At 65.1% G+C, this 27378-nt stretch overlaps 1 protein-coding gene across 1 annotated transcript in view; it reads left to right on the top strand.

Moving 5' to 3' along the window:
- Window positions 1-1331: 1331 nt before the first annotated feature.
- TEFM (transcription elongation factor, mitochondrial) overlaps window positions 1332-27378 on the top strand; it is a 40031-nt gene continuing 13984 nt past the window's right edge. Inside the window, exon 1 of the mRNA XM_073660388.1 lies at window positions 1332-1459. Within this exon, the coding sequence (XP_073516489.1) occupies window positions 1435-1459 (25 nt within the window). The 5' untranslated portion in view covers window positions 1332-1434. The remainder of the gene's footprint in view (window positions 1460-27378) is intronic.

Genomic DNA, 27378 nt, shown 5'->3' with positions numbered 1-27378 from the left:
CCGCGTGCCCTCCGAATAACGCCGTGTGCCCTCAGTATAACGCCGCGTGCCCTCAGTATAACGCCGCGTGCCCTCCCTATAACGCCGCGTGCCCTCCGTATAACGCCCCGTGCCCTCCGTATAACGCCGCGTGCCCTCCGTATAACGCCGCGTGCCCTCCGTATAACGCCGCGTGCCCTCCGAATAACGCCGCGTGCCCTCCGTATAACGCAGCGTGCCCTCCGTATAACGCAGCGTGCCCTCCCTATAACACCGCGTGCCCTCCGTATAACGCCGCGTGCCCTCAGTATAACGCAGCGTGCCCTCCGTATAACACCACGTGCCCTCCGTATAACACCGCGTGCCCTCCGTATAACACCGCGTGCCCTCCGTATAACACCGCGTGCCCTCCGTATAACGCAGCGTGCTCTCCGTATAACGCCGCGTGCCCTCCGTATAATGCCGCGTGCCCTCCGTATAACACCGCGTGCCCTCCGCATAACACCGCGTGCCCTCCGCATAACGCCACGTGCCCTCCGTATAACGCCGCGTGCCCTCCGAATAACGCCGCGTGCCCTCAGTATAAAACCGCGTGCCCTTCGAATAACGCCGCGTGCCCTCAGCATAGCGCCGCGTGCCCTCAGTATAACGCCGCGTGCCCTCAGAATAACGCCGCGTGCCCTCAGAATAACGCCGCGTGCCCTCCGTATAACGCCGCGTGCCCTCCGAATAACGCCGCGTGCCCTCAGTATAACGCCGCGTGCCCTCCGAATAACGCCGCGTGCCCTCAGTATAACGCCGCGTGCCCTCAGTATAACGCCGCGTGCCCTCAGTATAACGCCGCGTGCCCTCCCTATAACGCCGCGTGCCCTCCGTATAACGCCGCGTGCCCTCCGTATAACGCCGCGTGCCCTCCGTATAACGCCCCGTGCCCTCCGAATAACGCCGCGTGCCCTCCGTATCACACCGCGTGCCCTCCGAATAACACCGCGTGCACTCCGTATAACACCGCGTGCCCTCCGAATAACACCGCGTGCCCTCCGTATAACACCGCGTGCCCTCCGCATAACGCCGCGTGCCCTCCGTATAACACCGCGTGCCCTCCCTATAACGCCGCGTGCCCTCCGTATAACACCGCGTGCCCTCCGTATAACACCGCGTGCCCTCCGTATAACGCCGCGTGCCCTCAGTATAAAGTCGCGTGCCCTCAGTATAAAGTCGCGTGCCCTCCGTATAACACCGCGTGCCCTCCAAATAAAGTGTCCTAATAAACCAGAGACCTCGCTGTAGTTACTTTCACCACCAGGTGGCGCCGCTACATCCACAGTGGCGAGAAACGACCGAATACGCATGCGCAGATTTCAAGTGTCCATTTGACAACGCCGCATTTTCCCGCCGCTTGAAGTCACGTGACAATGATGTCATTAAGAGGCGGCTGAAAAGCACGTGACACCAATGTCAGGAGTCATGATCAGCGGAGGTGAGAACTGTCCGCACACAACACCCGCATATACCGCTCCTCACCTACCGCCCCCATACACCTCCGCACACGGCCCCCTCATATACCGCCCCCATACACGGCCCCCTCATATACCGCCCCCACACACCTCCGCACACGGCCCCCTCATATACCGCCCCCATACACGGCCCCCTCATATACCGCCCCCACACACCTCCGCATACGGCCCCCTCATATACCGCCCCCACACACCTCCGCACACGGCCCCCTCATATACCGCCCCCATACACGGCCCCCTCATATACCGCCCCCACACACCTCCGCACACGGCCCCCTCATATACCGCCCCCATACACAGCCCCCTCATATACCGCCCCCATACACGGCCCCCTCATATACCGCCCCCACACACCTCCGCACACGGCCCCCTCATATACCGCCCCCATACACGGCCCCCTCATATACCGCCCCCACACACCTCCGCACACGGCCCCCTCATATACCGCCCCCATACACCTCCGCACACGACACCCTCATATACCGCCCCCATACACCTCCGCACACGGCCCCCTCATATACCGCCTCCATACACCTCCGCACACGGCCCCCTCATATACCGCCCCCATACACCTCCGCACACGGCCCCCTCATACACCGCCCCCATACACCTCCGCACATGGCCCCCTCATATACCGCCCCCACACACCTCCGCACACGGCCCCCTCATATACCGCCCCCATACACCTCCGCACACGGCCCCCTCATATACCGCCCCCATACACCTCCGCACACGGCCCCCTCATATACCGCCCCCATACACCTCCGCACACGGCCCCCTCATATACCGCCCCCTACACACCTCCGCACACGGCCCCCTCATATACCGCCTCCGCACACGGCCCCCTCATATACCGCCCCCATACACCTCCGCACACGGCCCCCTCATATACCGCCTCCATACACCTCCGCACACGGCCCCCTCATATACCGCCCCCATACACCTCCGCACACGACCCCCTCATATACCGCCCCCATACACCTCCGCACACGACACCCTCATACACCGCCCCCATACACCTCCGCACACGGCCCCCTCATATACCGCCCCCATACACCTCCGCACACGACCCTCTCATATACCGCCCCCATACACCTCCGCACACGACACCCTCATACACCGCCCCCATACACCTCCGCACACGGCCCCCTCATACACCGCCCCCATACACCTCCGCACACGGCCCCCTCATACACCGCCCCCATACACCTCCGCACACGGCCCCCTCATATACCGCCCCCATACACCTCCGCACACGACCCCCTCATACACCGCCCCCATACACCTCCGCACACGGCCCCCTCATATACCGCCCCCATACACCTCCGCACACGGCCCCCTCATATACCGCCCCCATACACCTCCGCACACGGCCCCCTCATATACCGCCCCCATACACCTCCGCACACGGCCCCCTCATATACCGCCCCCATACACCTCCGCACACGGCCCCCTCATATACCGCCCCCATACACCACCGCACACGGCCCCCTCATATACTGCCCCCATACACCTCCTCACACGGCCCCCTCATATATCGCCCCCATACACCTCCGCACACGGCCCCCTCATACACCGCCCCCATACACCTCCGCACACGGCCCCCTCATACACCGCCCCCATACACCTCCGCATACGGCCCCCTCATATACCGCCCCCATACACCTCCGCACACGGCCCCCTCATACACCGCCCCCATACACCTCCGCACACGGCCCCCTCATATACCGCCCCCATACACCTCCGCACACGGCCCCCTCATATACCGCCCCCATACACCTCCGCACACGGCCCCCTCATATACCGCCCCCATACACCTCCGCACACGGCCCCCTCATATACCGGCCCCCTCATATACCGCCCCCATACACCTCCGCACACGGCCCCCTCATATACCGCCCCCATACACCTCCGCACACGGCCCCCTCATATACCGCCCCCATACACCTCCGCACACGACACCCTAATACACCGCCCCCATACACCTCCGCACACGGCCCCCTCATATACCGCCCCATACACCTCCGCACACGGCCCCCTCATATACCGCCCCCATACACCACCGCACACGGCCCCCTCATATACTGCCCCCATACACCTCCTCACACGGCCCCCTCATATATCGCCCCCATACACCTCCGCACACGGCCCCCTCATACACCGCCCCCATACACCTCCGCACACGGCCCCCTCATACACCGCCCCCATACACCTCCGCACACGGCCCCCTCATATACCGCCCCCATACACCTCCGCACACGGCCCCCTCATATACCGCCCCCATACACCTCCGCACACGGCCCCCTCATATACCGCCCCCATACACCTCCGCACACGGCCCCCTCATATACCGCCCCCATACACCTCCTCACACGACCCCCTCATAGGCTGTGTGCCCACGTAGCGTTTTTCAAGCGTATATGCTGCGGAATTTCCGCAGCGTAAACGCTTGAAAAACGCATGTAGATCCGCACCCCATGGTCCCCAATGGCATTCCGCAATGTCAATGCCCATGCTGCGGATTTTTCCGCAGCGTATATGCTGCAGTCAAAAATCCGCAGCATGTTCATTAATTTTGCGGAAGCGCTGCGGAATCAATGTGCGGATGGTACCCAAGTCTGGAGGAGAGGAGACTCTCATCCAGACCTGGGTACCAAAGAACCTGTAAAAAAAAGAATAAAATAAAGTTTATACTTATCTTCTGATGTTTTCCCTCCGTCGCGCTGTTGTCTGAAGGACCTGCCACGTCATTGAGTCATGTGACCCACCACATGACTCAATGACGTCACCGCAGGTCCTGCACACAACAGCGTGAGCCGCTCAAGCCTCCGGACGGGGCAGAGAATGCATCAGAAGGTGAGTATAAAGTTTATTTTTTACCATTCTGAACAAGTTGTCAAGCACTTTTCCAAGTGATGCTTGGAGAAGTGCTTGATAACCCGCATGCGGAAATGCATGCAAAGACGCCTCACAAACGCTTCTACCTGGCGGGAAAACCGCATGTAATATCCGCATGCGATTTTCCCGCCAGGGAGAAGCGTAAAAAATATGCTTCAGGTCCGCAACGTGGGCACATAGCCATACACCGCCCCCATACACCTCCGCACACGGCCCCCTCATATACCGCCCCCATACACGGCCCCCTCATATACCGCCCCCATACACCTCCGCACACGACACCCTCATATGCCGCCCCCATACACCTCCTCACACGACCCCCTCATACACCGCCCCCATACACCTCCGCACACGGCCCCCTCATATACCGCCCCCATACACGGCCCCCTCATATACCGCCCCCATACACCTCCGCACACGACACCCTCATATACCGCCCCCATACACCTCCGCACACGACACCCTCATATACCGCCCCCATACACGGCCCCCTCATATACCGCCCCCATACACCTCCGCACACGGCCCCCTCATACACCGCCCCCATACACCTCCGCACACGGCCCCCTCATATACCGCCCCCATACACCTCCGCACACGGCCCCCTCATACACCGGCCCCCTCATACACCGCCCCCATGCACCTCCGCACACGGCCCCCTCATACACCGCCCCCATACACCTCCGCACACGGCCCCCTCATATACCGCCCCCATACACCTCCGCACACGGCCCCCTCATATACCGGCCCCCTCATACACCGCCCCCATACACCTCCTCACACGGCCCCCTCATACACCGCCCCCATACACCTCCGCACACGGCCCCCTCATATACTGCCCCCATGCACCTCCGCACATGGCCCCCTCATATACCGCCCCCATGCACCTCCGCACACAGCCCCCTCATATACCGCCCCCATGCACCTCCGCACAAGACCCCCTCATACACCGCCCCCATACACCTCCGCACACGGCCCCCTCATATACCGCCCCCATACACGGCCCCCTCATATACCGCCCCCATACACCTCCGCACACGACACCGTCATATACCGCCCCCATACACGGCCCCCTCATATACCGCCCCCATACACCTCCGCACACGACACCGTCATATACCGCCCCCATACACGGCCCCCTCATATACCGCCCCCATACACCTCCGCACACGGCCCCCTCATACACCGCCCCCATACACCTCCGCACACGGCCCCCTCATATACCGCCCCCATACACCTCCGCACACGACACCGTCATATACCGCCCCCATACACGGCCCCCTCATATACCGCCCCCATACACCGCCCCCATACACCTCCGCACACGGCCCCCTCATATACCGCCCCCATACACCTCCGCACACGGCCCCCTCATATACCGCCCCCATACACCTCTGCACACGCCCCCCTCATACACCGCCCCCATACACCTCCGCACACGGCCCCCTCATATACCGGCCCCCTCATACACCGCCCCCATACACCTCCTCACACGGCCCCCTCATACACCGCCCCCATACACCTCCGCACACGGCCCCCTCATACACCGCCCCCATACACCTCCGCACACGGCCCCCTCATATACCGGCCCCATACACCTCCGCACACGGCCCCCTCATATACTGCCCCCATACACCTCCTCACACGGCCCCCTCATATATCGCCCCCATACACCTCCGCACACGGCCCCCTCATACACCGCCCCGATACACCTCCGCACACGGCCCCCTCATACACCGCCCCCATACACCTCCGCATACGGCCCCCTCATATACCGCCCCCATACATCTCCGCACACTGCCCCCTCATATACCGCCCCCATACACCTCCGCACACGGCCCCCTCATATACCGCCCCCATACACCTCCGCACACGACCCCCTCATATACGGCCCCCATACACCTCCTCACACGGCCCCCTCATATACCGCCCCCATACACCTCCGCACACGGCCCCCTCATATACCGCCCCCATACACCTCCGCACACGGCCCCCTCATATACCGCCCCCATACACCTCCGCACACGGCCCCCTCATATACCGCCCCCATACACCTCCTCACACGACCCCCTCATACACCGCCCCCATACACCTCCGCACACGGCCCCCTCATATACCGCCCCCATGCACGGCCCCCTCATATACCGCCCCCATACACCTCCGCACACGACCCCCTCATATGCCGCCCCCATACACTTCCGCACACGACCCCCTCATACACCGCCCCCATACACCTCCGCACACGGCCCCCTCATATACCGCCCCCATACACCTCCGCACACGACACCCTCATATACCGCCCCCATACACGGCCCCCTCATATACCGCCCCCATACACCTCCGCACACGGCCCCCTCATACACCGCCCCCATACACCTCCGCACACGGCCCCCTCATATACCGCCCCCATACACCTCCGCACACGGCCCCCTCATACACCGCCCCCATACACCTCCTCACACGGCCCCCTCATACACCGCCCCCATACACCTCCGCACACGGCCCCCTCATATACCGCCCCCATGCACCTCCGCACATGGCCCCCTCATATACCGCCCCCATGCACCTCCGCACACGGCCCCCTCATATACCGCCCCCATGCACATCCGCACACGACCCACTCATACACGGCCCCCTCATATACCGCCCCCATACACGGCCCCCTCATATACCGCCCCCATACACCTCCGCACACGACACCGTCATATACCGCCCCCATACACGGCCCCCTCATATACCGCCCCCATACACCTCCGCACACGGCCCCCTCATATACCGCCCCCATGCACCTCCGCACACGGCCCCCTCATACACCGCCCCCATACACCTCCTCATACACCGCCCCCATACACCTCCGCACACGGCCCCCTCATACACCGCCCCCATACACCTCCGCATACGGCCCCCTCATATATCGCCCCCATACAGCTCCGCATACGGCCCCCCTCATACACCGCCCCCATACACCTCCGCATACGGCCCCCTCATATATCGCCCCCATACACCTCCTCACACGACCCCCTCATACACCGCCCCCATACACCTCCGCACACGGCCCCCTCATACACCGCCCCCCATACACCTCCGCATACGGCCCCCTCATACACCGCCCCCATACACCTCCGCATACGGCCCCCTCATACACCGCCCCCATACACCTCCGCATACGGCCCCCTCATATATCGCCCCCATACAGCTCCGCATACGGCCCCCTCATATACCGCCCCCATACACGGCCCCCTCATATACCGCCCCCATACACCTCCGCACACGGCCCCCCTCATACACCGCCCCCATACACCTCCTCACACGGCCCCCTCATACACCGCCCCCATACACCTCCGCACACGGCCCCCTCATATACCGGCCCCCTCATATACCGCCCCCATACACCTCCGCACACGGCCCCCTCATATACCGCCCCCATACAACTCCGCACACGGCCCCCTCATATACCGCCCCCATGCACCTCCGCACACGGCCCCCTCATACACCGCCCCCATACACCTCCGCACACGGCCCCCTCATACACCGCCCCCATACACCTCCGCACACGGCCCCCTCATACACCGCCCCCATACACCTCCGCACACGGCCCCCTCATACACCGCCCCCATACACCTCCGCACACGGCCCCCTCATACACCGCCCCCATACACCTCCGCACACGGCCCCCTCATACACCGCCCCCATACACCTCCGCACACGACCCCCTCATACACCGCCCCCATACACCTCCGCACACGACCCCCTCATACACCGCCCCCATACACCTCCGCACACGACCCCCTCATATACCGCCCCCATGCACCTCCGCACACGGCCCCCTCATATACCGCCCCCATACACCTCCGCACACGGCCCCCTCATACACCGCCCCCATACACCTCCTCACACGACCTCCGCACACGGCCCCCTCATATACCGCCCCCATACACGGCCCCCTCATATACCGCCCCCATACACCTCTGCACACGACCCCCTCATACACCGCCCCCATACACCTCCGCACACGGCCCCCTCATACACCGCCCCCATACACCTCCGCACACGGCCCCCTCATACACCGCCCCCATACACCTCCGCATACGGCCCCCTCATACACCGCCCCCATACACCTCCGCACACGGCCCCCTCACGTACCGCCCCCATACACCTCCGCGCACGGCCCCCTCACGTACCGCCCCCATACACCTCCGCACACGGCCCCCTCACACCGCCCCCATACACCTCCGCACACGGCCCCCTCATACACCGCCCCCATACACCTCCGCACACGACCCCCTCATACACCGCCCCCATACACCTCCGCACACGACCCCCTCATACACCGCCCCCATACACCTCCGCACACGACCCCCTCATACACCGCCCCCATACACCTCCGCACACGACCCCCTCATATACCGCCCCCATGCACCTCCGCACACGGCCCCCTCATATACCGCCCCCATACACCTCCGCACACGACACCGTCATATACCGCCCCCATACACGGCCCCCTCATATACCGCCCCCATACACCGCCCCCATACACCTCCGCACACGGCCCCCTCATATACCGCCCCCATACACCTCCGCACACGGCCCCCTCATATACCGCCCCCATACACCTCTGCACACGCCCCCCTCATACACCGCCCCCATACACCTCCGCACACGGCCCCCTCATATACCGGCCCCCTCATACACCGCCCCCATACACCTCCTCACACGGCCCCCTCATACACCGCCCCCATACACCTCCGCACACGGCCCCCTCATACACCGCCCCCATACACCTCCGCACACGGCCCCCTCATATACCGGCCCCATACACCTCCGCACACGGCCCCCTCATATACTGCCCCCATACACCTCCTCACACGGCCCCCTCATATATCGCCCCCATACACCTCCGCACACGGCCCCCTCATACACCGCCCCGATACACCTCCGCACACGGCCCCCTCATACACCGCCCCCATACACCTCCGCATACGGCCCCCTCATATACCGCCCCCATACACCTCCGCACACGGCCCCCTCATATACCGCCCCCATACACCTCCGCACACGACCCCCTCATATACGGCCCCCATACACCTCCTCACACGGCCCCCTCATATACCGCCCCCATACACCTCCGCACACGGCCCCCTCATATACCGCCCCCATACACCTCCGCACACGGCCCCCTCATATACCGCCCCCATACACCTCCGCACACGGCCCCCTCATATACCGCCCCCATACACCTCCGCACACGGCCCCCTCATATACCGCCCCCATACACCTCCTCACACGACCCCCTCATACACCGCCCCCATACACCTCCGCACACGGCCCCCTCATATACCGCCCCCATACACGGCCCCCTCATATACCGCCCCCATACACCTCCGCACACGACCCCCTCATACGCCGCCCCCATACACTTCCGCACACGACCCCCTCATACACCGCCCCCATACACCTCCGCACACGGCCCCCTCATATACCGCCCCCATACACCTCCGCACACGACACCCTCATATACCGCCCCCATACACGGCCCCCTCATATACCGCCCCCATACACCTCCGCACACGGCCCCCTCATACACCGCCCCCATACACCTCCGCACACGGCCCCCTCATACACCGCCCCCATACACCTCCTCACACGGCCCCCTCATACACCGCCCCCATACACCTCCGCACACGGCCCCCTCATATACCGCCCCCATGCACCTCCGCACATGGCCCCCTCATATACCGCCCCCATGCACCTCCGCACACGGCCCCCTCATATACCGCCCCCATGCACATCCGCACACGACCCACTCATACACGGCCCCCTCATATACCGCCCCCATACACGGCCCCCTCATATACCGCCCCCATACACCTCCGCACACGACACCGTCATATACCGCCCCCATACACGGCCCCCTCATATACCGCCCCCATACACCTCCGCACACGGCCCCCTCATATACCGCCCCCATGCACCTTCGCACACGGCCCCCTCATACACCGCCCCCATACACCTCCTCATACACCGCCCCCATACACCTCCGCACACGGCCCCCTCATACACCGCCCCCATACACCTCCGCATACGGCCCCCTCATATATCGCCCCCATACACCTCCTCACACGACCCCCTCATACACCGCCCCCATACACCTCCGCACACGGCCCCCTCATACACCGCCCCCCATACACCTCCGCATACGGCCCCCTCATACACCGCCCCCATACACCTCCGCATACGGCCCCCTCATATATCGCCCCCATACAGCTCCGCATACGGCCCCCTCATATACCGCCCCCATACACGGCCCCCTCATATACCGCCCCCATACACCTCCGCACACGGCCCCCCTCATACACCGCCCCCATACACCTCCTCACACGGCCCCCTCATACACCGCCCCCATACACCTCCGCACACGGCCCCCTCATATACCGGCCCCCTCATATACCGCCCCCATACACCTCCGCACACGGCCCCCTCATATACCGCCCCCATACAACTCCGCACACGGCCCCCTCATATACCGCCCCCATGCACCTCCGCACACGGCCCCCTCATACACCGCCCCCATACACCTCCGCACACGGCCCCCTCATACACCGCCCCCATACACCTCCGCACACGGCCCCCTCATACACCGCCCCCATACACCTCCGCACACGGCCCCCTCATACACCGCCCCCATACACCTCCGCACACGGCCCCCTCATACACCGCCCCCATACACCTCCGCACACGGCCCCCTCATACACCGCCCCCATACACCTCCGCACACGACCCCCTCATACACCGCCCCCATACACCTCCGCACACGACCCCCTCATACACCGCCCCCATACACCTCCGCACACGACCCCCTCATATACCGTCCCCATGCACCTCCGCACACGGCCCCCTCATATACCGCCCCCATACATCTCCGCACACTGCCCCCTCATATACCGCCCCCATACACCTCCGCACACGGCCCCCTCATATACCGCCCCCATACACCTCCGCACACGACCCCCTCATATACGGCCCCCATACACCTCCTCACACGGCCCCCTCATATACCGCCCCCATACACCTCCGCACACGGCCCCCTCATATACCGCCCCCATACACCTCCGCACACGGCCCCCTCATATACCGCCCCCATACACCTCCGCACACGGCCCCCTCATATACCGCCCCCATACACCTCCTCACACGACCCCCTCATACACCGCCCCCATACACCTCCGCACACGGCCCCCTCATATACCGCCCCCATGCACGGCCCCCTCATATACCGCCCCCATACACCTCCGCACACGACCCCCTCATATGCCGCCCCCATACACTTCCGCACACGACCCCCTCATACACCGCCCCCATACACCTCCGCACACGGCCCCCTCATATACCGCCCCCATACACCTCCGCACACGACACCCTCATATACCGCCCCCATACACGGCCCCCTCATATACCGCCCCCATACACCTCCGCACACGGCCCCCTCATACACCGCCCCCATACACCTCCGCACACGGCCCCCTCATATACCGCCCCCATACACCTCCGCACACGGCCCCCTCATACACCGCCCCCATACACCTCCTCACACGGCCCCCTCATACACCGCCCCCATACACCTCCGCACACGGCCCCCTCATATACCGCCCCCATGCACCTCCGCACATGGCCCCCTCATATACCGCCCCCATGCACCTCCGCACACGGCCCCCTCATATACCGCCCCCATGCACATCCGCACACGACCCACTCATACACGGCCCCCTCATATACCGCCCCCATACACGGCCCCCTCATATACCGCCCCCATACACCTCCGCACACGACACCGTCATATACCGCCCCCATACACGGCCCCCTCATATACCGCCCCCATACACCTCCGCACACGGCCCCCTCATATACCGCCCCCATGCACCTCCGCACACGGCCCCCTCATACACCGCCCCCATACACCTCCTCATACACCGCCCCCATACACCTCCGCACACGGCCCCCTCATACACCGCCCCCATACACCTCCGCATACGGCCCCCTCATATATCGCCCCCATACAGCTCCGCATACGGCCCCCCTCATACACCGCCCCCATACACCTCCGCATACGGCCCCCTCATATATCGCCCCCATACACCTCCTCACACGACCCCCTCATACACCGCCCCCATACACCTCCGCACACGGCCCCCTCATACACCGCCCCCCATACACCTCCGCATACGGCCCCCTCATACACCGCCCCCATACACCTCCGCATACGGCCCCCTCATATATCGCCCCCATACAGCTCCGCATACGGCCCCCTCATATACCGCCCCCATACACGGCCCCCTCATATACCGCCCCCATACACCTCCGCACACGGCCCCCCTCATACACCGCCCCCATACACCTCCTCACACGGCCCCCTCATACACCGCCCCCATACACCTCCGCACACGGCCCCCTCATATACCGGCCCCCTCATATACCGCCCCCATACACCTCCGCACACGGCCCCCTCATATACCGCCCCCATACAACTCCGCACACGGCCCCCTCATATACCGCCCCCATGCACCTCCGCACACGGCCCCCTCATACACCGCCCCCATACACCTCCGCACACGGCCCCCTCATACACCGCCCCCATACACCTCCGCACACGGCCCCCTCATACACCGCCCCCATACACCTCCGCACACGGCCCCCTCATACACCGCCCCCATACACCTCCGCACACGGCCCCCTCATACACCGCCCCCATACACCTCCGCACACGGCCCCCTCATACACCGCCCCCATACACCTCCGCACACGACCCCCTCATACACCGCCCCCATACACCTCCGCACACGACCCCCTCATACACCGCCCCCATACACCTCCGCACACGACCCCCTCATATACCGCCCCCATGCACCTCCGCACACGGCCCCCTCATATACCGCCCCCATACACCTCCGCACACGGCCCCCTCATACACCGCCCCCATACACCTCCTCACACGACCTCCGCACACGGCCCCCTCATATACCGCCCCCATACACGGCCCCCTCATATACCGCCCCCATACACCTCTGCACACGACCCCCTCATACACCGCCCCCATACACCTCCGCACACGGCCCCCTCATACACCGCCCCCATACACCTCCGCACACGGCCCCCTCATACACCGCCCCCATACACCTCCGCATACGGCCCCCTCATACACCGCCCCCATACACCTCCGCACACGGCCCCCTCACGTACCGCCCCCATACACCTCCGCGCACGGCCCCCTCACGTACCGCCCCCATACACCTCCGCACACGGCCCCCTCACACCGCCCCCATACACCTCCGCACACGGCCCCCTCATACACCGCCCCCATACACCTCCGCACACGACCCCCTCATACACCGCCCCCATACACCTCCGCACACGACCCCCTCATGCACCGCCCCCATACACCTCCGCACACGACCCCCTCATACACCGCCCCCATACACCTCCGCACACGACCCCCTCATATACCGCCCCCATGCACCTCCGCACACGGCCCCCTCATATACCGCCCCCATACACCTCCGCACACGACACCGTCATATACCGCCCCCATACACGGCCCCCTCATATACCGCCCCCATACACCGCCCCCATACACCTCCGCACACGGCCCCCTCATATACCGCCCCCATACACCTCCGCACACGGCCCCCTCATATACCGCCCCCATACACCTCTGCACACGCCCCCCTCATACACCGCCCCCATACACCTCCGCACACGGCCCCCTCATATACCGGCCCCCTCATACACCGCCCCCATACACCTCCTCACACGGCCCCCTCATACACCGCCCCCATACACCTCCGCACACGGCCCCCTCATACACCGCCCCCATACACCTCCGCACACGGCCCCCTCATATACCGGCCCCATACACCTCCGCACACGGCCCCCTCATATACTGCCCCCATACACCTCCTCACACGGCCCCCTCATATATCGCCCCCATACACCTCCGCACACGGCCCCCTCATACACCGCCCCGATACACCTCCGCACACGGCCCCCTCATACACCGCCCCCATACACCTCCGCATACGGCCCCCTCATATACCGCCCCCATACACCTCCGCACACGGCCCCCTCATATACCGCCCCCATACACCTCCGCACACGACCCCCTCATATACGGCCCCCATACACCTCCTCACACGGCCCCCTCATATACCGCCCCCATACACCTCCGCACACGGCCCCCTCATATACCGCCCCCATACACCTCCGCACACGGCCCCCTCATATACCGCCCCCATACACCTCCGCACACGGCCCCCTCATATACCGCCCCCATACACCTCCGCACACGGCCCCCTCATATACCGCCCCCATACACCTCCTCACACGACCCCCTCATACACCGCCCCCATACACCTCCGCACACGGCCCCCTCATATACCGCCCCCATACACGGCCCCCTCATATACCGCCCCCATACACCTCCGCACACGACCCCCTCATACGCCGCCCCCATACACTTCCGCACACGACCCCCTCATACACCGCCCCCATACACCTCCGCACACGGCCCCCTCATATACCGCCCCCATACACCTCCGCACACGACACCCTCATATACCGCCCCCATACACGGCCCCCTCATATACCGCCCCCATACACCTCCGCACACGGCCCCCTCATACACCGCCCCCATACACCTCCGCACACGGCCCCCTCATACACCGCCCCCATACACCTCCTCACACGGCCCCCTCATACACCGCCCCCATACACCTCCGCACACGGCCCCCTCATATACCGCCCCCATGCACCTCCGCACATGGCCCCCTCATATACCGCCCCCATGCACCTCCGCACACGGCCCCCTCATATACCGCCCCCATGCACATCCGCACACGACCCACTCATACACGGCCCCCTCATATACCGCCCCCATACACGGCCCCCTCATATACCGCCCCCATACACCTCCGCACACGACACCGTCATATACCGCCCCCATACACGGCCCCCTCATATACCGCCCCCATACACCTCCGCACACGGCCCCCTCATATACCGCCCCCATGCACCTTCGCACACGGCCCCCTCATACACCGCCCCCATACACCTCCTCATACACCGCCCCCATACACCTCCGCACACGGCCCCCTCATACACCGCCCCCATACACCTCCGCATACGGCCCCCTCATATATCGCCCCCATACACCTCCTCACACGACCCCCTCATACACCGCCCCCATACACCTCCGCACACGGCCCCCTCATACACCGCCCCCCATACACCTCCGCATACGGCCCCCTCATACACCGCCCCCATACACCTCCGCATACGGCCCCCTCATATATCGCCCCCATACAGCTCCGCATACGGCCCCCTCATATACCGCCCCCATACACGGCCCCCTCATATACCGCCCCCATACACCTCCGCACACGGCCCCCCTCATACACCGCCCCCATACACCTCCTCACACGGCCCCCTCATACACCGCCCCCATACACCTCCGCACACGGCCCCCTCATATACCGGCCCCCTCATATACCGCCCCCATACACCTCCGCACACGGCCCCCTCATATACCGCCCCCATACAACTCCGCACACGGCCCCCTCATATACCGCCCCCATGCACCTCCGCACACGGCCCCCTCATACACCGCCCCCATACACCTCCGCACACGGCCCCCTCATACACCGCCCCCATACACCTCCGCACACGGCCCCCTCATACACCGCCCCCATACACCTCCGCACACGGCCCCCTCATACACCGCCCCCATACACCTCCGCACACGGCCCCCTCATACACCGCCCCCATACACCTCCGCACACGGCCCCCTCATACACCGCCCCCATACACCTCCGCACACGACCCCCTCATACACCGCCCCCATACACCTCCGCACACGACCCCCTCATACACCGCCCCCATACACCTCCGCACACGACCCCCTCATATACCGTCCCCATGCACCTCCGCACACGGCCCCCTCATATACCGCCCCCATGCACCTCCGCACACGGCCCCCTCATACACCGCCCCCATACACCTCACACGACCTCCGCACACGGCCCCCTCATATACCGCCCCCATACACTGCCCCCTCATATACCGCCCCCATACACCTCTGCACACGACCCCCTCATACACCGCCCCCATACACCTCCGCACACGGCCCCCTCATACACCGCCCCCATACACCTCCGCACACGGCCCCCTCATACACCGCCCCCATACACCTCCGCATACGGCCCCCTCATATACCGCCCCCATACACCTCCGCACACGGCCCCCTCACGTACCGCCCCCATACACCTCCGCGCACGGCCCCCTCACGTACCGCCCCCATACACCTCCGCACACGGCCCCCTCATACACCGCCCCCATACACCTCCGCACACGGCCCCCTCATACACCGCCCCCATACACCTCCGCACACGGCCCCCTCATACACCGCCCCCATACACCTCCGCACACGACCCCCTCATACACCGCCCCCATACACCTCCGCACACGACCCCCTCATACACCGCCCCCATACACCTCCGCACACGACCCCCTCATACACCGCCCCCATACACCTCCGCACACGACCCCCTCATATACCGCCCCCATGCACCTCCGCACACGGCCCCCTCATATACCGCCCCCATACACCTCCGCACACGACACCGTCATATACCGCCCCCATACACGGCCCCCTCATATACCGCCCCCATACACCGCCCCCATACACCTCCGCACACGGCCCCCTCATATACCGCCCCCATACACCTCCGCACACGGCCCCCTCATATACCGCCCCCATACACCTCTGCACACGCCCCCCTCATACACCGCCCCCATACACCTCCGCACACGGCCCCCTCATATACCGGCCCCCTCATACACCGCCCCCATACACCTCCTCACACGGCCCCCTCATACACCGCCCCCATACACCTCCGCACACGGCCCCCTCATACACCGCCCCCATACACCTCCGCACACGGCCCCCTCATATACCGGCCCCATACACCTCCGCACACGGCCCCCTCATATACTGCCCCCATACACCTCCTCACACGGCCCCCTCATATATCGCCCCCATACACCTCCGCACACGGCCCCCTCATACACCGCCCCGATACACCTCCGCACACGGCCCCCTCATACACCGCCCCCATACACCTCCGCATACGGCCCCCTCATATACCGCCCCCATACACCTCCGCACACTGCCCCCTCATATACCGCCCCCATACACCTCCGCACACGGCCCCCTCATATACCGCCCCCATACACCTCCGCACACGACCCCCTCATATACGGCCCCCATACACCTCCTCACACGGCCCCCTCATATACCGCCCCCATACACCTCCGCACACGGCCCCCTCATATACCGCCCCCATACACCTCCGCACACGGCCCCCTCATATACCGCCCCCATACACCTCCGCACACGGCCCCCTCATATACCGCCCCCATACACCTCCTCACACGACCCCCTCATACACCGCCCCCATACACCTCCGCACACGGCCCCCTCATATACCGCCCCCATACACGGCCCCCTCATATACCGCCCCCATACACCTCCGCACACGACCCCCTCATATGCCGCCCCCATACACTTCCGCACACGACCCCCTCATACACCGCCCCCATACACCTCCGCACACGGCCCCCTCATATACCGCCCCCATACACGGCCCCCTCATATACCGCCCCCATACACCTCCGCACACGGCCCCCTCATACACCGCCCCCATACACCTCCGCACACGGCCCCCTCATATACCGCCCCCATACACCTCCTCACACGGCCCCCTCATACACCGCCCCCATACACCTCCGCACACGGCCCCCTCATATACCGCCCCCATGCACCTCCGCACATGGCCCCCTCATATACCGCCCCCATGCACCTCCGCACACGGCCCCCTCATATACCGCCCCCATGCACATCCGCACACGACCCACTCATACACGGCCCCCTCATATACCGCCCCCATACACGGCCCCCTCATATACCGCCCCCATACACCTCCGCACACGACACCGTCATATACCGCCCCCATACACGGCCCCCTCATATACCGCCCCCATACACCTCCGCACACGGCCCCCTCATATACCGCCCCCATGCACCTCCGCACACGGCCCCCTCATACACCGCCCCCATACACCTCCTCATACACCGCCCCCATGCACCTCCGCACACGGCCCCCTCATACACCGCCCCCATACACCTCCGCATACGGCCCCCTCATATATCGCCCCCATACAGCTCCGCATACGGCCCCCCTCATACACCGCCCCCATACACCTCCGCATACGGCCCCCCTCATACACCGCCCCCATACACCTCCGCATACGGCCCCCTCATATATCGCCCCCATACACCTCCTCACACGACCCCCTCATACACCGCCCCCATACACCTCCGCATACGGCCCCCTCATACACCGCCCCCCATACACCTCCGCATACGGCCCCCTCATATATCGCCCCCATACAGCTCCGCATACGGCCCCCTCATATACCGCCCCCATACACGGCCCCCTCATATACCGCCCCCATACACCTCCGCACACGGCCCCCTCATACACCGCCCCCATACACCTCCGCACACGACCCCCTCATACACCGCCCCCATACACCTCCGCACACGACCCCCTCATACACCGCCCCCATACACCTCCGCACACGACCCCCTCATATACCGCCCCCATGCACCTCCGCACACGGCCCCCTCATATACCGCCCCCATACACCTCCGCACACGGCCCCCTCATACACCGCCCCCATACACCTCCTCACACGACCTCCGCACACGGCCCCCTCATATACCGCCCCCATACACGGCCCCCTCATATACCGCCCCCATACACCTCTGCACACGACCCCCTCATACACCGCCCCCATACACCTCCGCACACGGCCCCCTCATACACCGCCCCCATACACCTCCGCACACGGCCCCCTCACGTACCGCCCCCATACACCTCCGCGCACGGCCCCCTCACGTACCGCCCCCATACACCTCCGCACACGGCCCCCTCATACACCGCCCCCATACACCTCCGCACACGGCCCCCTCATACACCGCCCCCATACACCTCCGCACACGGCCCCCTCATACACCGCCCCCATACACCTCCGCACACGACCCCCTCATACACCGCCCCCATACACCTCCGCACACGACCCCCTCATACACCGCCCCTACACCTCCGCACACGACCCCCTCATACACCGCCCCCATACACCTCCGCACACGACCCCCTCATATACCGCCCCCATGCACCTCCGCACACGGCCCCCTCATATACCGCCCCCATACACCTCCGCACACGGCCCCCTCGTATACCGGCCCCCTCGTATACCGCCCCCATACACCTCCGCACACGGCCCCCTCGTATATCGCCCCCATGCACCTCCGCACACGGCCCCCTCATACACCGCCCCCATACACCTCCTCACACGACCCCCTCATACACCGCCCCCATGCACCTCCGCACACGGCCCCCTCATATACCGCCCCCATACACGGCCCCCTCATATACCGCCCCCATACACCTCTGCACACGGCCCCCTCATACACCGCCCCCATACACCTCCGCACACGGCCCCCTCATACACCGCCCCCATACACCTCCGCACACGGCCCCCTCATATACCGCCCCCATACACCTCCGCACACGGCCCCCTCATACACCGCCACCATACACCTCCGCACACGGCCCCCTCATACACCGCCCCCATACACCTCCGCACACGACCCCCTCATACACCGCCCCCATACACCTCCGCACAGGGCCCCCTCATACACCGCCCCCATACACCTCTGCACACGGCCCCCTCATACACCGCCCCCATACACCTCCGCACACGGCCCCCTCATACACCGCCCCCATACACCTCCGCACACGGCCCCCTCATACACCGCCCCCATACACCTCCGCACACGGCCCCCTCACGTACCGCTCCCATACACCTCCGCACACGGCCCCCTCATGTACCTCCCCCATACACCTCCTCACACGGCCCCCTCATACACCGCCCCCATACACCTCCGCACACGGCCCCCTCATACACCGCCCCCATACACCTCCGCACAGGGCCCCCTCATACACCGCCCCCATACACCTCTGCACACGGCCCCCTCATACACCGCCCCCATACACCTCCGCACACGGCCCCCTCATACACCGCCCCCATACACCTCCGCACACGGCCCCCTCATACACCGCCCCCATACACCTCCGCACACGACCCCCTCATACACCGCCCCCATACACCTCCGCACACGACCCCCTCATACACCGCCCCCATACACCTCCGCACACGACCCCCTCATACACCGCCCCCATACACCTCCGCACACGACCCCCTCATATACCGCCCCCATGCACCTCCGCACACGGCCCCCTCATATACCGCCCCCATACACCTCCGCACACGGCCCCCTCGTATACCGGCCCCCTCGTATACCGCCCCCATACACCTCCGCACACGGCCCCCTCATATATCGCCCCCATGCACCTCCGCACACGGCCCCCTCATACACCGCCCCCATACACCTCCTCACACGACCCCCTCATACACCGCCCCCATGCACCTCCGCACACGGCCCCCTCATATACCGCCCCCATACACGGCCCCCTCATATACCGCCCCCATACACCTCTGCACACGGCCCCCTCATACACCGCCCCCATACACCTCCGCACACGGCCCCCTCATACACCGCCCCCATACACCTCCGCACACGGCCCCCTCATATACCGCCCCCATACACCTCCGCACACGGCCCCCTCATACACCGCCACCATACACCTCCGCACACGGCCCCCTCATACACCGCCCCCATACACCTCCGCACACGACCCCCTCATACACCGCCCCCATACACCTCCGCACAGGGCCCCCTCATACACCGCCCCCATACACCTCTGCACACGGCCCCCTCATACACCGCCCCCATACACCTCCGCACACGGCCCCCTCATACACCGCCCCCATACACCTCCGCACACGGCCCCCTCATACACCGCCCCCATACACCTCCGCACACGGCCCCCTCACGTACCGCTCCCATACACCTCCGCACACGGCCCCCTCATGTACCTCCCCCATACACCTCCTCACACGGCCCCCTCATATACCGCCCCCATACACCTCCGCACACGACACCCTCATATACCGCCCCCATACACCTCCGCACACGGCCCCCTCATATACTGGCCCCCATACACGGCCCCCTCATATACCGCCCCCATACACCTCCGCACACGACACCCTTATATACCGCCCCCATACACCTCCGCACACGGCCCCCTCATATACCGCCCCCATGCACCTCCGCACACGGCCCCCTCATACACCGCCCCCATACACCTCCGCACACGGGCCTCTCATACACCGCCCCCATGCACCTCCGCACACGGCCCCCTCATACACCGCCCCCATGCACCTCCGCACACGGCACCCTCATACACCGCCCCCATACACCTCCGCACACGGCCCCCTCATACGCCGCCCCCATACACCTCCGCACACGGCCCCCTCACGTACCGCCCCCATACACCTCCGCTCACGGCCCCCTCATGTACCGCCCCCATACACCTCCTCATATACCGCCCCCATACACCTCCTCACACGGCCCCCTCATATACCGGCCCCCTTATACACCACCTCCGCACACGGCCCCCTCATATACCGCCCCCATACACCTCCGCACACAACACCCTCATATACCGCCCCCATACACCTCCGCACACGGCCCCCTCATATACCGCCCCCATACACCTCCGCACACAGCCCTCTCATATACCGGCCCCCTCATACACCGCCCCCATACACCTCCGCACACGGCCCCCTCATATACCGCCCCCATACACCTCCGCACACAGCCCCCTCATATACCGGTCCCCTCATACACCGCCCCCATACACCTCCGCACACGGCCCCCTCATATACCGCCCCCATACACCTCCGCACACGACACCCTCATACACCGCCCCCATACACCTCCGCACACGGCCCCCTCATACACCGCCCCCATACACCTCCGCACACGGCCCCCTCATACTCCGCCCCCATACACCTCCGCACACTGCCCCCTCATACACCGCCCCCATACACCTCCGCACATGGCCCCCCCATACACCTCCGCACACGGCCCCCTCATACACCGCCCCCATACACCTCCGCACACGGCCCCCTCATATACTGGCCCCCATACACGGCCCCCTCATATACCGCCCCCATACACCTCCGCGCACGGCCCCCTCATACACCGCCCCCATGCACCTCCGCGCACGACCCCCTCATACACCGCCCCCATACACCTCCGCACACGGCCCCCTCATATACCGCCCCCACACACGGCCCCCTCATATACCGCCCCCATACACCTCCGCACACGACCCCCTCATATGCCGCCCCCATACACTTCCGCACACGACCCCCTCATACACCGCCCCCATACACCTCCGCACACGGCCCCCTCATATACCGCCCCCATACACGGCCCCCTCATATACCGCCCCCATACACCTCCGCACACGGCCCCCTCATACACCGCCCCCATACACCTCCGCACACGGCCCCCTCATATACCGCCCCCATACACCTCCGCACACGGCCCCCTCATACACCGCCCCCATACACCTCCTCACACGGCCCCCTCATACACCGCCCCCATACACCTCCGCACACGGCCCCCTCATATACCGCCCCCATGCACCTCCGCACATGGCCCCCTCATATACCGCCCCCATGCACCTCCGCACACGGCCCCCTCATATACCGCCCCCATGCACATCCGCACACGACCCACTCATACACGGCCCCCTCATATACCGCCCCCATACACGGCCCCCTCATATACCGCCCCCATACACCTCCGCACACGACACCGTCATATACCGCCCCCATACACGGCCCCCTCATATACCGCCCCCATACACCTCCGCACACGGCCCCCTCATATACCGCCCCCATGCACCTCCGCACACGGCCCCCTCATACACCGCCCCCATACACCTCCTCATACACCGCCCCCATACACCTCCGCACACGGCCCCCTCATACACCGCCCCCATACACCTCCGCATACGGCCCCCTCATATATCGCCCCCATACAGCTCCGCATACGGCCCCCCTCATACACCGCCCCCATACACCTCCGCATACGGCCCCCTCATATATCGCCCCCATACACCTCCTCACACGACCCCCTCATACACCGCCCCCATACACCTCCGCACACGGCCCCCTCATACACCGCCCCCCATACACCTCCGCATACGGCCCCCTCATACACCGCCCCCCATACACCTCCGCATACGGCCCCCTCATATATCGCCCCCATACAGCTCCGCATACGGCCCCCTCATATACCGCCCCCATACACGGCCCCCTCATATACCGCCCCCATACACCTCCGCACACGGCCCCCTCATACACCGCCCCCATACACCTCCGCACACGACCCCCTCATACACCGCCCCCATACACCTCCGCACACGACCCCCTCATACACCGCCCCCATACACCTCCGCACACGACCCCCTCATATACCGCCCCCATGCACCTCCGCACACGGCCCCCTCATATACCGCCCCCATACACCTCCGCACACGGCCCCCTCATACACCGCCCCCATACACCTCCTCACACGACCTCCGCACACGGCCCCCTCATATACCGCCCCCATACACGGCCCCCTCATATACCGCCCCCATACACCTCTGCACACGACCCCCTCATACACCGCCCCCATACACCTCCGCACACGGCCCCCTCACGTACCGCCCCCATACACCTCCGCGCACGGCCCCCTCACGTACCGCCCCCATACACCTCCGCACACGGCCCCCTCATACACCGCCCCCATACACCTCCGCACACGGCCACCTCATACACCGCCCCCATACACCTCCGCACACGGCCCCCTCATACACCGCCCCCATACACCTCCGCACACGACCCCCTCATACACCGCCCCCATACACCTCCGCACACGACCCCCTCATACACCGCCCCTACACCTCCGCACACGACCCCCTCATACACCGCCCCCATACACCTCCGCACACGACCCCCTCATATACCGCCCCCATGCACCTCCGCACACGGCCCCCTCATATACCGCCCCCATACACCTCCGCACACGGCCCCCTCGTATACCGGCCCCCTCGTATACCGCCCCCATACACCTCCGCACACGGCCCCCTCATATATCGCCCCCATGCACCTCCGCACACGGCCCCCTCATACACCGCCCCCATACACCTCCTCACACGACCCCCTCATACACCGCCCCCATGCACCTCCGCACACGGCCCCCTCATATACCGCCCCCATACACGGCCCCCTCATATACCGCCCCCATACACCTCTGCACACGGCCCCCTCATACACCGCCCCCATACACCTCCGCACACGGCCCCCTCATACACCGCCCCCATACACCTCCGCACACGGCCCCCTCATATACCGCCCCCATACACCTCCGCACACGGCCCCCTCATACACCGCCACCATACACCTCCGCACACGGCCCCCTCATACACCGCCCCCATACACCTCCGCACACGACCCCCTCATACACCGCCCCCATACACCTCCGCACAGGGCCCCCTCATACACCGCCCCCATACACCTCTGCACACGGCCCCCTCATACACCGCCCCCATACACCTCCGCACACGGCCCCCTCATACACCGCCCCCATACACCTCCGCACACGGCCCCCTCATACACCGCCCCCATACACCTCCGCACACGGCCCCCTCATACACCGCCCCCATACACCTCCGCACACGGCCCCCTCATGTACCTCCCCCATACACCTCCTCACACGGCCCCCTCATACACCGCCCCCATACACCTCCGCACACGGCCCCCTCATACACCGCCCCCATACACCTCCGCACAGGGCCCCCTCATACACCGCCCCCATACACCTCTGCACACGGCCCCCTCATACACCGCCCCCATACACCTCCGCACACGGCCCCCTCATACACCGCCCCCATACACCTCCGCACACGGCCCCCTCATACACCGCCCCCATACACCTCCGCACACGACCCCCTCATACACCGCCCCCATACACCTCCGCACACGACCCCCTCATACACCGCCCCCATACACCTCCGCACACGACCCCCTCATACACCGCCCCCATACACCTCCGCACACGACCCCCTCATATACCGCCCCCATGCACCTCCGCACACGGCCCCCTCATATACCGCCCCCATACACCTCCGCACACGGCCCCCTCGTATACCGGCCCCCTCGTATACCGCCCCCATACACCTCCGCACACGGCCCCCTCATATATCGCCCCCATGCACCTCCGCACACGGCCCCCTCATACACCGCCCCCATACACCTCCTCACACGACCCCCTCATACACCGCCCCCATGCACCTCCGCACACGGCCCCCTCAAATACCGCCCCCATACACGGCCCCCTCATATACCGCCCCCATACACCTCTGCACACGGCCCCCTCATACACCGCCCCCATACACCTCCGCACACGGCCCCCTCATACACCGCCCCCATACACCTCCGCACACGGCCCCCTCATATACCGCCCCCATACACCTCCGCACACGGCCCCCTCATACACCGCCACCATACACCTCCGCACACGGCCCCCTCATACACCGCCCCCATACACCTCCGCACACGACCCCCTCATACACCGCCCCCATACACCTCCGCACAGGGCCCCCTCATACACCGCCCCCATACACCTCTGCACACGGCCCCCTCATACACCGCCCCCATACACCTCCGCACACGGCCCCCTCATACACCGCCCCCATACACCTCCGCACACGGCCCCCTCATACACCGCCCCCATACACCTCCGCACACGGCCCCCTCACGTACCGCTCCCATACACCTCCGCACACGGCCCCCTCATGTACCTCCCCCATACACCTCCTCACACGGCCCCCTCATATACCGCCCCCATACACCTCCGCACACGACACCCTCATATACCGCCCCCATACACCTCCGCACACGGCCCCCTCATATACTGGCCCCCATACACGGCCCCCTCATATACCGCCCCCATACACCTCCGCACACGACACCCTTATATACCGCCCCCATACACCTCCGCACACGGCCCCCTCATATACCGCCCCCATGCACCTCCGCACACGGCCCCCTCATACACCGCCCCCATACACCTCCGCACACGGGCCTCTCATACACCGCCCCCATGCACCTCCGCACACGGCCCCCTCATACACCGCCCCCATGCACCTCCGCACACGGCACCCTCATACACCGCCCCCATACACCTCCGCACACGGCCCCCTCATACGCCGCCCCCATACACCTCCGCACACGGCCCCCTCACGTACCGCCCCCATACACCTCCGCTCACGGCCCCCTCATGTACCGCCCCCATACACCTCCTCATATACCGCCCCCATACACCTCCTCACACGGCCCCCTCATATACCGGCCCCCTTATACACCACCTCCGCACACGGCCCCCTCATATACCGCCCCCATACACCTCCGCACACAACACCCTCATATACCGCCCCCATACACCTCCGCACACGGCCCCCTCATATACCGCCCCCATACACCTCCGCACACAGCCCTCTCATATACCGGCCCCCTCATACACCGCCCCCATACACCTCCGCACACGGCCCCCTCATATACCGCCCCCATACACCTCCGCACACAGCCCCCTCATATACCGGTCCCCTCATACACCGCCCCCATACACCTCCGCACACGGCCCCCTCATATACCGCCCCCATACACCTCCGCACACGACACCCTCATACACCGCCCCCATACACCTCCGCACACGGCCCCCTCATACACCGCCCCCATACACCTCCGCACACGGCCCCCTCATACTCCGCCCCCATACACCTCCGCACACTGCCCCCTCATACACCGCCCCCATACACCTCCGCACATGGCCCCCCCATACACCTCC

The sequence above is a fragment of the Phyllobates terribilis genome, unplaced genomic scaffold (assembly GCF_046119375.1).
Source record: "Phyllobates terribilis strain yellow unplaced genomic scaffold, ASM4611937v1 Scaffold_25__1_contigs__length_18738178, whole genome shotgun sequence".
Classification (NCBI taxonomy): Eukaryota; Metazoa; Chordata; class Amphibia; order Anura; family Dendrobatidae; genus Phyllobates; species Phyllobates terribilis.
This window is presented reverse-complemented; position numbering and strand designations above follow the sequence as displayed.